The sequence below is a fragment of the Podarcis raffonei genome, chromosome 16 (assembly GCF_027172205.1).
Source record: "Podarcis raffonei isolate rPodRaf1 chromosome 16, rPodRaf1.pri, whole genome shotgun sequence".
NCBI classification, from domain to species: Eukaryota; Metazoa; Chordata; class Lepidosauria; order Squamata; family Lacertidae; genus Podarcis; species Podarcis raffonei.
In genome coordinates, this window is record NC_070617.1 from 29,777,403 (window position 1) to 29,790,241 (window position 12,839).

The 12,839-nt window shown below is 46.3% G+C and overlaps 1 protein-coding gene across 1 annotated transcript in view; it reads right to left on the reverse strand.

The window, feature by feature from the left end:
* Positions 1–3,516: 3,516 nt before the first annotated feature.
* Positions 3,517–12,839, reverse strand: part of PPIL2 (peptidylprolyl isomerase like 2) — a 74,636-nt gene continuing 65,313 nt past the window's right edge. Inside the window, exons 17-20 of the mRNA XM_053369277.1 lie at positions 11,088–11,160; positions 10,857–10,919; positions 10,048–10,187; positions 3,517–4,912 (exon numbers count right to left, since the gene is read on the reverse strand). Coding sequence (XP_053225252.1) covers positions 4,819–4,912; positions 10,048–10,187; positions 10,857–10,919; positions 11,088–11,160 — 370 coding nt within the window. The 3' untranslated portion in view covers positions 3,517–4,818. The remainder of the gene's footprint in view (positions 4,913–10,047; positions 10,188–10,856; positions 10,920–11,087; positions 11,161–12,839) is intronic.

The window sequence follows — 12,839 nt, forward strand, 5'->3', positions numbered from 1 at the left end:
GCTACTTTTCTTTCCACAGATTGAGGAGGGCGGCACAACAAGCAATGAAGCAAGCATGTAAAGGCACCGTACATATTGATGGTGCTTATATAAACAAAGGGAACAGTGTTCTCCTGTGATCTGTGAACAGGGCATAAGATAGACATGATCTCCTGAATAATGATCCCCTATAGCGTTACTCCACTGCTCACTTGAATGTTGTTGCTTTAAAATATAGAGTCAATTTTGGAGACTACAGTGCCAGCGACTGTATATCACTGGAGCCCCAGCCCCACCCTCCAGCCATGTTTTGTTGAAGTACTTTTAAACAGGAACTTCTGGTGCACAAGTTAAGCAGGCAAACTTTTCCCTGGCACAGCGGTAGTAATAAGCACCTGCTAGGCTAGCGTTTCCCAAACTTGGATCGCCAGCTGTTGTTGGACTACAATTCCCATCATCCTTGACCACTGGTCCTGTTACCTATGGCTGATGGGAGTTGTAGTCCAAAACCAGCTGGAGCCCCAAGTTTGGGAAACCCTGAGCTAAGCTCAGGCTGCAGTTAAGCCCTGGAATATAAGGCCATCTGAAGCAGAATTTATGGCTTTCAAACGGAAGACAGTCACATGTTGTGGCGTCACTGTGACTCATGAACAAGTCCTCAGTTACATAGTGCCTGAAAGTGTCACCAATTAGGGTAAGAAATAGTTTCTACCAGCTTTCATCCCTTCCCAACCCTCTTTTGTTTAGCTGATCAATGATTTTGAGCGAGAGGTTCTAAAGTCACAGGGAAAGAGGCACTGCCTGTCTTCTTCAAGATAACTATTTCCTCTTGCATGTCCAGCCACAAATTGAAAACCAATCTGCAGCAAACAGAATTAATTGCTTTTCTTCATAAACACACACTCTCTCTCGTCTTCTGCTTCATACATCTGGGTGATTCTGTATTCAGTTCTAGGCAGCAAGCCTCTTGTCTCAGAAGCACTTTTGATGTAGACAGTTTTGATTTCCTTTCGCTCATCAGACCTTTGCTCCTGCTAAAACCTGCTTCTTCCTTTGTAATAGTTCTGTCCATTTTTAAAGCACTGGTTTGGCTTATATAGTCTAATTACTGCATCTTCTGTTCAACCCTGATATATTCTACCCCCTGCACCAGGAAGCCGCCTTCTGTGAGGACAGAGGAGAACAGAAAAAAAGTGAAGGAGGGCTGGTTACAGATTTTGGGAGGTATTTGATGTGAGGCTCTCCAAAGCAGTAACTTTCACAAACAACGACACACACCTCTAGAGTGATGACAGATGACCAAGCAGTGATTCCTTCTCTTTGGGGTTGGGATCAGTCTGGACTGCTGCTCAGGGGACAGGTGAGCAACTAGGCATCTTGGGTCCAGGATACCTCTAACCTCTTATATCCCTGAGGTCTACAGGGGAGTCACTGTTTGTGGTCCCTCATAGCTCCGATGAATGACTCATACGTACCAGGAGCCATACTTTTAGAAATGTAGGCTCCATTTTATGGAACTCCCCACCGGCTGAAGTCAAGCAGGCTCCCACTCTGTTGTTATTTTCAGGCATTTAATCAGAATTCATTTTAAACCATCTTTTCCCTTTTCCAAGTATGGTATCCTTGCACACAGTTTGGATGCAGTACAGGCAATTCCCAATTTAAGCGGGGGTTACGTTCCAAGGCACCACACGTTTAGGTGAAATTCCGTATATTTGAAAAGATTCCATCAACAGTATCTCCGAAAAATTGTACACGTCACTTGGGAAGACAGGTGAACTAATGCCAGTGCCGAAGCAATGATTCTTCAACATCAACTTCGCTGGACTGCTCATGTTGTGTGGGTGCCTGATTATTGTATTCCAAAGCAACTACTCTACAGTGGAACCTCATGTTACGGATGGGATCCGTTCCGGAGGCCCGTCCGTAACACAGAACTGACGCAAGCCAAAGCGCCGTGTCTGCGCATGCGCATGGTGCGATGTAGCGCTTCTGCACAAGCGGCGAAACCCGGAAGTAACCCGTTCCGGTACTTCCGGGTTGCCGCGAGACGCAACACGAAAACACGTAACCTGAAGCAGATGCAACATGAGGTATGACTGTATTCCGAACTTACAAATGGAAAGTGTAATGCTGGTGGTCAACAAAAGAGGTTTAAAGACTCTCTCAAGGCAAATCTTCAAAAATCTAGTATAGACACTGACAACTGGGAAACACTGGCCTGCGAGCGCTCCAGTTGGAGAACAGCCTTTACCAAAGGTGTCATGGGCTTTGAAGATGCTTGAACTCAGGCCGAAAGGGAGAAATGTGCTAAGAGGAAGGTACGCTTGGCAAACTCTCACCGTGATCAACTCCCGCCCAAAAATCTATGTCCCCACTGTGGAAGGACGTGTGGATCCAGAATTGGCCTCCACAGTCCCTCACGGTTTCACTGTTAAAACCGTGTTCATGGAAGACAATCTTACTCGGCTATGAGTGATCACTAAAGAAGAAGATAGCTTTTAAGTAAACAGCAGTAGCGACAGGCTTGGACCAAAGGCTGTGGACTTTTCTGGTGCACTAGGCTCCTCACACCAGCCGCCCAGAAGGCCAGCTGTTGACACTTCTTGTCTCTGCTTTAAACACACACACAGCAAATAAACTGAAGGCTCTGTGATCATCTTTTCAAACAAGGCTGAATTCCTTATAGAGCTGCAAACCATTTCCTCAAAAGAAATCAAGGCTCCAGGAAAAATCTTAGAAAATATAGGTGACTCATTTCCTGGCAAGCCAAACAAAAGAGTTTTGGCAGGGTCCCGGAAAAACTGAACGGGAAAGCAAGAAGCAAATGAAAATTTAAATCTTTAATGGGAAAAAACACCGTATCACAGAAATTGTCCTGCTACAATGACTTGATGTTTTCTTTCTTCATAAACAAGGTGGTACTGCGATATAAAAAAATATTTTCTCGAGCAAGAGGTCCTCACTTCTTGCCAAGGGATTTCAGTTGATCAGTCCAAGCAGCAGAAGTAAATACTCCAATGTGTCTGGCCAGGGTGCTGCTATTATGATGGTGGATGGAATTTGGAGCCAGTCTTTTAGCAGCAATCCATGTTGCTCAGTCTGCAAAGATCATTTAAATATTCTAGGCAGGCTCCCAGGGAGGGTGTGGTCTGCACATCAGAAGTGGAGAAGTCGGACTGGCCACTTTATTTGGGCAACTTTCGCCAAGAGGTGGTTTCACTGCTTTTGGATACCGGCCCAGGTAGCATGTAACAGTAACCCATCATTAGCAACTTCTGGTGCCCAGAAACCAGTTCACTCCTTTTGCTCCACCCTGCCAGTCTGGGGGAGAAACGAACCACAAAGCTTGATTCAGTATTATGTTAGAATCAGCACTCATCGTTCGTTTCTCCCAGAGGGGACAAGGCAGAACAGAGAGGAAGTGACTAAGCAGCACACTGCTTGTTCAGAGTAAGCCATGGTTTATTACTGACTACGGTTTACTGTTACATGTGAACAAGGCCAATGAGTAAAAACAAATAATGACAGTCTAGCTAGCGTCTTTCTTTTATTACAACTTCCAGCTAACAGCGAGCCCTTTTGACTGATTTCCTGCAATCCAGACAGCTAGAAAAGTTGCACATATCTGTGCCGGTGGTGGTGGGGATACTTCTTTTCTTTACCTATAAATATAATTTTTGAATTGTATGAAAATAGAAATACATATATACATAAGCAAACTTGTCTCCATTGGACTATAAACTGGCATTTGGCATTCACTCAGCCAATGCTTCTAAGCAATGTGGGGCTCCAGGCACACCTTAACTCTGCCCATATTTAGCAGAAAGGGCAGAATGCGCATTGCACAGAAATGTACACAGTGACTGCCGGGCAGCCATTTTTGTTAATGGGGATAGTAGGTTTAGGAGGGGCTAGCTTCAAGCAGAGAGAAGGCTCAAACTGCTCCTTGCTGACCGATTCCTCTCCAAATGGCATCTTCTAGCTGATTCTCCTCCTAAGGGTCACCCCAAAGGGTCAAAAGCACTTGGAGGGAATTTGCAAATGATAAAAAGGGTGGGCAAACGAGTAAGCAAACCCTCCAGTCTGGTCCCTGTGCTTCTTAAAGTGAGAGGTCATTTTTCTAACTGGGCTGCAACCTCTTCATGCTGCACATCAGAAATGAGGGGGGGGGGGACAGTGGAGCTTCGATTTGTGCCTGCAAGCAGAAGTTCTGAACCGAACTGATGCAGATCCCTCCGTCAAACCTGGTAGCTCGGAACTGTATTCCTAAGAGAGAGGACGCTGGACAGCTGGAGCTCTGTTACGATCCCAGAGCCCACAGAGAGAAGGGGTGGATGCTTCTAAGCAGCAGTAAGGTTGCTCTCATACAGCGCAGTGGGAGGTGTGAAATGGAGGGAGGATGCTCAGGCGGTGTTTACAAATTAAAACTGGGAAGGCGTAAAGGGTTATGTGTCTCCTGCAACAAGGGCACAGCTCTAATGCTCTCGCCGCCTCCTCTGAAATCTGGCAATTACCCATTTAAGCCGGGAATAGAACCTCACTCATTCATCTGTTTTTAGCATCCTCTCGTGTTCTGCTGATAAATCTGCTGAGCAACAAAGCATTAAGAGTCCTCCTTGAATTAGGGAGCACAGCAGCTCACGGAAAAAGCAAAGTGGTTCTTCCTGAGAAGGGCTCGAGAGAGAGAGAAAGGCCAACGAAATCTGACTTAAACCATGTTAGGAAATTGTCTTGAACTGGTTGGGTTTGGGTTCCTTTGCCTGCTGCAGGGAAGATGTACAACTTGGGCTTTCTCTGTCCAGAGTCCAGGCTTGGTTACGGTTGGGTTTTTGGTCCCTACCAGGAGCTGAAGTCCCCAAAGCCTGTGCTCTTCTTCTCCTTCTTTGCAGCTGTGCTGGTGGACGGCCCATCATCTTCAGCCACTCGCTTCCTGTAACAGAAACCACACTGGTCAGGGCTCAGGCTGCGAGCCTAACCCCACCCGCCTGGGGAAATGAACCCCAGTGAGTTCAGCCGGACTTCCTTCTGAGTGCATGCAACCAGGATGGAGGGCAGCCCTTTTTATTTACATCTTCTGCCCCACCCATCAATCTAAAGAGCAGCACTCCTCCCTCTTCTTGATTCTCACAACCATCTTGTGAAGCAGGTTAGGCTGAAAAAGGGTGACTGGTCACTCGGTACTGTTCTGTTACTGAATAGGGTGTGTGAATCTGGGCCTCCCCAATGAAACCACAGTGTGGGTGTGGCTTTCCCATGAACACATAAAGCTTCTGTATAGTAAGACGACTTGTTCACCCAGTCTCGTACTGTCCAGTGGAGCATCTGAACACTTGCGAGTCCTCCAGACGTTTTGAACTACAACTCCCATCAGCTACAGCAGTTGTGCCGTGTGGCTGATGGGAGTTGAAGCCTAGAACATCTGGAGGGCAGCAAGTTGGCAAATGCTGGTCTACTCCGATCAGCAGCACACTCTCTGGAGTCCCCCACAAAAAGTCCACCTGAGATTCATTTTTTAGTGTGATGCTGGGGATTGAACCTGCCGCCTTCAAAGCGGAAAGCTTGGGCTCTAACCCTTAGCTATGTCTCAGTCCCCATTGCCATCTGCTCAACAGCAGAGCACTGACCTCTTCTCTTGCTCAAAAACATGAAGAACCTGAGGTACTGTTTGCTTTTTAAAAATTATGTATTTCGTAGATTTATATCCTGCTTTTCGACTAATAGTAACAATAAATTTTTTATTATTTGTACCCATCTGACTGGGTTGCTCCAGCCGCTCTGGGAGGCTTCCAACAAATATAAAAGCATCCAATATTAAAAACTTCCAGATACAGGGATGCCTTCAGTTGCACAGTCATTTATCTCCTTGACATCTGATGGGAGGGTATTCCACAGGGACGCGACTCCTGCAAAGGCCCTCTGCCTGGTTCCCTGCAACTTTAATTCTTGCAGTGAGGGAACCACCAGAAGGCCCTCGGAGCTGGACCTCAGTGTGGCTAACAAATCTGGGTGGGCGTTGGCCTTGAGCTCGCCAAGACCCCCCGCCAAGGAACACCAGCTGGTCTCGGAAGCCCCAATGTATTGCAAAGCTGAGGCTGCTCTCGTCTCACACTCCATCCTACTCTTAGTGCCTTTGCTCAGGGAGCAAGCAGTGCTAGGTTACCCAATGGGCAGACTAAGTAGATGCTTCGGGCACCAGCGAAGCAGGAACACACACACAAATTGAGAAGTTTTTGAAAGGATTTAGTATTTATTTTTTAAAGCACCAGTGTGGATATCATGGTGAAAACCAGAACTTCGTTAGACTTCCTTATACTCCATTGTGCCATCTTTCCCCATTTTTTCCTGTTCTCTTTTTATCGTTATGTATCCCCACCAAAACCAAACCCAAAAAGAAACCAGGGGGGCTATCCTACCAACGTAGATTTAAAGACCATGAGGAAATTGGTACAGCACAAGACACTTCATCTCGGGGTCTTGGGTTCGAGCCCCACCACACTGGGCAAAATATCCCTGCATTCCAGGGGTTGGACTAGATGACCCTCAGGGACCCTTCCAACTCTACAAACTATTCTATGAATAATAATAATAAATAATAAAACAATAAAATTTTATTTCTATCCCGCCCTCGCCAGCCGAAGCCGGGCTCAGAGCGGCTAACAACAGTAAAAGTAACACAGTTTACATAAAATCACAATCAATTAATTAAAATACATTCTAAAATCAGTTCATTCTAAAGTCAATTCTGAATCAAATTGATGGCAACCATCGGGCTAGAGTTCTGTGAAGAATTACCAAAGGAGGGGGTCAGGCTGTGCCTTGGCCAAAGGCCTGGTGGAACAGCTCCGTCTTGCAGGCCCTGCAGAAAGATGTCAAGTCCCGCAGAGCCCTAGTCTCTTGTGACAAGAGGGTTCCACCAGATCAGGGCCACGGCTGAAAAAGCCCTGGCTCTGGTTGAGGCCAGCCTAACCTCCCTGTGGCCTGGGATCTCCAATATGTTTTTCTTTGACGACTGTAAGGTCCTCCGTGGGGCATACCAGGAGAGGCGGTCCCGTAGGTACGAGGGTCCTAGGCTGTATAGGGCTTTAAAGGTTAAAACCAGCACCTTGAAATCAGATCCCACCATGGGTTGCGTATAACACGAATGCACATGCATTTTGGCACACGCATCAAGTCTCCTGTCGTTTCAAAAAAGCAAAAAGTTGTCTTTCCGTTTCTCGTTGGGTTCATTTCGAATTACAAATGGGGTACCGCAATCTTTTCAGTGCTTAGGAACTCTTGATCTGTGTGCAACGCTGGCTTTCCTAGGAAAGGCAACTGCTAAACCCTTCAGCTCCCACCCCCCCCACCCCTGCTATTCCTGACTCCTCCTGAGGCTGCCACAATCTCCTGCTCACACTCACAGTCGTCTAATGACTATGTGCCCAAAGGGGGGGCAGGCCATGGACTCCGAATGATCCTCCCATCAAGCTACACTCTCCCCTTTTAAAAAATGGAACTTAAGACTGGAAGAGAGGAGTGAAAGAGAAGCACGCCAGAGGAGCCAGACTCCCTGCGAACAGGCATCAATTATTTTCCCTCCGCATCTTCATGGCAAACCAAGACTGGAGGAGAAAAAGCAATTTTAAACTCAATGGGCTCCTGGCATGGCTTCGTATCAGAGGCAAGAAGCAACATCGGTCAGCGAAACATCACACCTTCGCCTCAGGCTGTTTGTCTTCAACTGGTGGGCCCTAGTCTAATCTAAAGTGGATCACATCAGGGTAACTGCCATCAATTCTCTCTCGTTCACTCGCTCAAGTTTTTCCCCTATCTCATCGCTTTTTATTTTTTAAGGGAAGGAGAAAGAGACAGGAGGAACTTTGGTGAAAATGGGCTCTCCTCTGCAAACCTCCCCAAGCGTTCCAGGCATTTTAATACTTTGTAGTGATTTACTGGGATGAACCCTTGAGCCAACACTATCATGAGGGAAAGGGGAGACAGGGAGGCCCACCCCTTCAGCTCCACTCAGCTGCCATTCGCCTCCTTCCATCCATAGATGGGCATCTACAGCGATGGAGGAACCATAAGTGCTAGATTCCCAGCTTGCTTTCTTTTAAAAGTATGCTCCTAGGACCCTCATACCTATGGGGCCGCCTCTCCCGGTATGCCCCACAGAGGACCTTAAGGTCCATAAACAGCAACACCCTAGAGGTCTCGGGCCCTAAGGAAGTTAGATTAGCCTCAACCAGAGCCAGGGCCTTTTCAACACTGGCTCCGGCCTGCTGGAACGCTCTGTCTCATGAGACCAGGGAGCTGCAGGATCTGATTTCTTTCCGCAGGGCCCGTAAGACAGAGTTGTTCCGCCTGGCCTTTGGCTTGGAGTCGATTTGATTCCCTCCCCCTCTTCCTTTTCCTTTTTCCTCCTGTGATGAGGCTGCATTTTAATGTTTTAATGTTGTATTTTAATCTTGTTTTTAAGTTGTATTCATTCAACTTGTTTTTATTACTGCTTGTTAGCCGCCCTGAGCCTGGCCTTGGCTGGGGAGGGCGGGGTATAAATAAAATTTAGTAGTAGTAGTAGTAGTAGTAAAGCTTGCGATAGGAGACAGGCAGTGTTCATATGTTGTGTGTTTGAGAGAGAAAATAACCTGCTGATGTCAGGGACTGTGCTGAGGAGGGCGGTAAAGAGGAAGAACTTTGGGAGCCTCCCCCTGCTCCTGAATCTTCCCAGGAGCAGTGGGACAGTATAGATTTGGAACAGTGGTTTGCAGAGGGACATAGTTCAGAAGACCGAAGAACTGGGTGGTGAACAGCTAGGACATGGGTAGGCAACCTAAGGCCTGTGGACCGGATGTGGCCCAATCGCCTTTTCAATCCGGTCTGCAGATGGTCCAGGAATCAGCGTGTTTTTACATGAGTAGAATGTGTCCTTTTATTTAAAATGCATCTCTGGGTTATTTGTGGGGCATAGGAATTCGTTCATTGTTTTCCTTCAAAATATAGTCCGGCCCCCCACATGGTCTGAGGGACGGTGGACCAGCCCATGGCTAAAAAGGGCTGCTGACCCCTGAGCTGGGAGAAGAACTGAAAGACAGGGAGAGTTAGCAGATTCACTTTTGCTGGAAAGCGTCCATCCGCTCAGCCCAAGGTCAAGGAGAGCAGATAAGGAGGCAGCTCAGAAAAAGCACAGTGCTTTTGAGATCAGGTTGCAAGATGCAGAAGGGACGGGGGTGACTAGGGGGGAAGTGGGTGGCACCCTTAATTGAGAGCACCTTCATCCTAGGAATGGATTCTTTGTTCTCTCGCTGTGCTCGTTAAACTTTCTAACTGGTAAGAGACTCCTATCGCTTTGTTCTGCTTATCTGCTGCCGGGGGTGGGGTGGGGAGCCGAGTCCCTGAAGCCTGACAGCTACTCACTTTCACTGCTTTACTCAAACACTACTGATATAAATCTAATAATAATAATAATAATAATAATAATAATAATTATAATTATAATAATTACTCTTGTCCCCACCCGCTGCCTCCTGAAAACATTCCCATCTCCAACACCTTCAGCTTTTGAAGGTTGCACATGACACCCTCCCTGATATCCTGGAGAGTGTGCTGCCAGGCAGAGTATACAATAAGGTAAAGGTAAAGGGACCCCTGACCATTAGGTCCAGTCGTGACAGACTTTGGGGTTGCGGCGCTCATCTCGCTTTATTGGCTGAGGGAGCCGGCGTACAGCTTCCGGGTCATGTGGCCAGCATGACTAAGCCGCTTCTGGAGAACCAGAGCAGCGCACGGAAACGCTGTTTACCTTCCCGCCGGAGCGGTACCTATTGATCTACTTGCACTTTGACGTGCTTTTGAACTGCTAGGTTGGCAGGAGCAGGGACCGAGCAACGGGAGCTCACCCCGTCACGGGGATCCGAACCGCCGACCTTCTGATCGGCAAGTCCTAGGCTCTGTGGTTTAACCCACAGAGCCATCCGTGTCCCTGAGTTGACAATACCGGGGGGCTAAAAGGCAAACAGTCTGATCTTGCCTACGTAACAAAGATGCGGAGCAGTTTCACTTCTCAAGTTCAGTCGCACAACTCACGCTGCAGCTATGTTGATGTACTTCCCGACACCCTCCCGGTACGTCTTCGGAATATGCTGCTCCTTCTTTGGGACGACGACTTTGGTCTTCTCCTTGGCTGCTTCCTCCTCTTGCTGGGCCTTCTCTCTCTCTTTGGCAACCTTTGAAGAAAAGACACAAGAGCAGGTAAGGTCCCAAAAGGCATGATATCAAACAGACCAGAGGGTCATCTATCTAGATATCGAGAGCCAGTGTGGCGAAGCGGTGAGCGTGCTGGACTAGGACCTGGGAGAGCAGGGTTCAAATCCTCCCACTCGGCTATGAAGTTCACTTGAGTGGCCTTTGGCCAGTCACTGCCTCTCATCTTGACCCCCTTCACAGGGTTTGCTGTGGAGGAATTAAATGAGGAGTGGGAGAACCACGCCTTCAGCTCCTCGCAGAAGAAGGTGGGATATAAATGCAGAAAATCAACAACTAAAATAGTCAAAAGATGGGATCGTCTGCACTTTTTATGAGGATAAAATGGAACAAAGGGGGCAGAACTATGTACGCCACCTTGAGCTCATGGGGGGGGGAGGCAGGTAAGAGAGAAAGGTAATCAGAAAAAAGCAAGTAAACTGTAAAACAATCTTGCCTAAAGGGCATGTCACGCCCAAATGTTGTAAATAAATAAAATCCGATTAAGTCAGGTTTTCTTCAAATTCAAAAGCGCAGACACAACCAAACACACGCACACAGAACTAAGGGCTGCCTAGGGAGGTATTAAATTAATTTCCTGCTTGAGTAGCTCTCTGTGCTAGCCTGCTTATGTCCCAAGTTTCCATCATCACCTGAGCATCTGCTTCTTCGTATGGATCAACAAAAACAGTCGTCGACGTGATTTTTATTTCTTCCTGGGGACAAAAGGAGACAAGAGGGTGGGTTAAGTATATGGTGCACTCCACGGATCAGTGCCACCACTCCTGAACTTTGGGCTTAAAGTGTGCTCAAGCGCAGGAGTGGCGGAGGACAATGAAGTCACAAAGTTCAGGCGAGTAACCTGTTGCTGCAGGTGATGCTACCTTGGGACGGTCTGTTTTGGGATCACTCTCCACGTTCTCCATTGCTGTCAGCGTCTCAAAGCCACCAACCACTCTGTAAAAGAAAAAGAGATAATCTGAGTGGAGGCATAAAACAAAGTGGGGAGAAAGAGGGGGGCGGAACGCATCGTTCCAAAAGCATTTGTGACATTTCGGTCACTTTCATAAAGCTATCATTTACTTTAAAAAAATTTCACCTATGATCCTTTTCTTTTACTTCTTTATTTTTCTTTGTTCTTTTTTTCTTTTTTCTGAAATCTTATCTTTCATTTCACTCCTTTATTGTGAATAGCATTTTACAGAGGTATAAATAACTGTAAATATGAAAAGAGGCAAAGTATTCTCTAATTTTTTTCCTTGGTTATATGTATTTTCTTTTTTCTTTGTATTTTCTTTTGTTGTAAATATGTATGTTTTCTAATTTGTACTTAATAAAAATTATTTAAAAAAATTAAAAAAGCAAAAAAAAAAAAAGCTATCACCTTAACGCGGACTTTGTGATTTTTTGTTGTAGGCCGACACGACTACTTTCGCTTTTCCATTATTTTAGATTTTCATTATGTTGCATGTATTTTAGTCGCTATCTGGAAGAGGATTTGAACACTGGAAAAGCGACACAAAGCCGCTCTAAATAAAATTTGTAAAAAATACCCAAAGGGAGCAGCAACTACCGCAAACTTTGGCCATCCAGCAGAAGGAAATAATCCTGCTCAAGTTTCTGTTTGAATGATACATGATTCCTCTGCCAGTCAGGATGAAAACACAAAGTTCAGTGGATAGGGTCCAAATCTCTTATTGACCAGGAAAGGGAGAAGACTTAGGGGTGTTTCCACCAAGCTGTTTCACAAATGGTTTCTATGTGCTTTAGAAAGTTCACAGCAGCAGCTCCTTTTTATGACGACGCTTCAGGCTGACAGCAACAGAAGAAGCCTTTACACGACGCTGAGGACACAAAGCTCATCCAACAGATGTGCTCTACATTTTTAATTGTCCCCGATTTAAGTCCTGAAGCCTTCTCTCACAAATAAACTCAAGCTTTCTTATTGGGGATCTTTATTTTAATTGGGCTTTAATAATCCAAAAAATCCAGAATATCACATGCTGGCCGCCTCCAAAAAGGGGGAGGGGGGAACCCTTTTTAGGACCCAAATCAAGCAACCCCTCCCTCAAACCCCACTCTTCAGAAACACATGGTTGAGTGTGGACTAGAGGCCTGGTCTCCCAGGACCTGGTACGACACTCAAACCTCTCCACCACATGGTATTCATATTCAATAGTATTAATAATAATATTATTAATAACAATGATTCATATTATTACTAATTACCAATTCTGAATGCTGTCATTTGTACAGCTGCCTAAAGGAAATGTACCACTAAGGCCAGGCCTTCTCAAGGCCCCAAAGTCTCTACGCTTATCCCTACATTCAGGAAGAGACCTTCGTCTGCTTCATCTGTGCCTAAGACGTTTTTCCTTCCACTTGTGTGTTTTTCTCTCTTGCTCCTAAATTATATCAATTAAGCAGCTTGCCATATTGTGCTGGCTGGGGCCCAAGGCAAAACACAGTTTCCTGCTCAGGAGACAATGCAAAATAAAATAAGTAAAGTCTCTGGAATGCTTCAGGGAGAGAAATGAAAACACAGAGCAGAAGGAAGGGGGGAAGGGGAATTGCCTGAACAAGAAAAATCTACATGTCCGCTTGGCAAATCTGTGTTTACCGGGGGGAAAGTATCT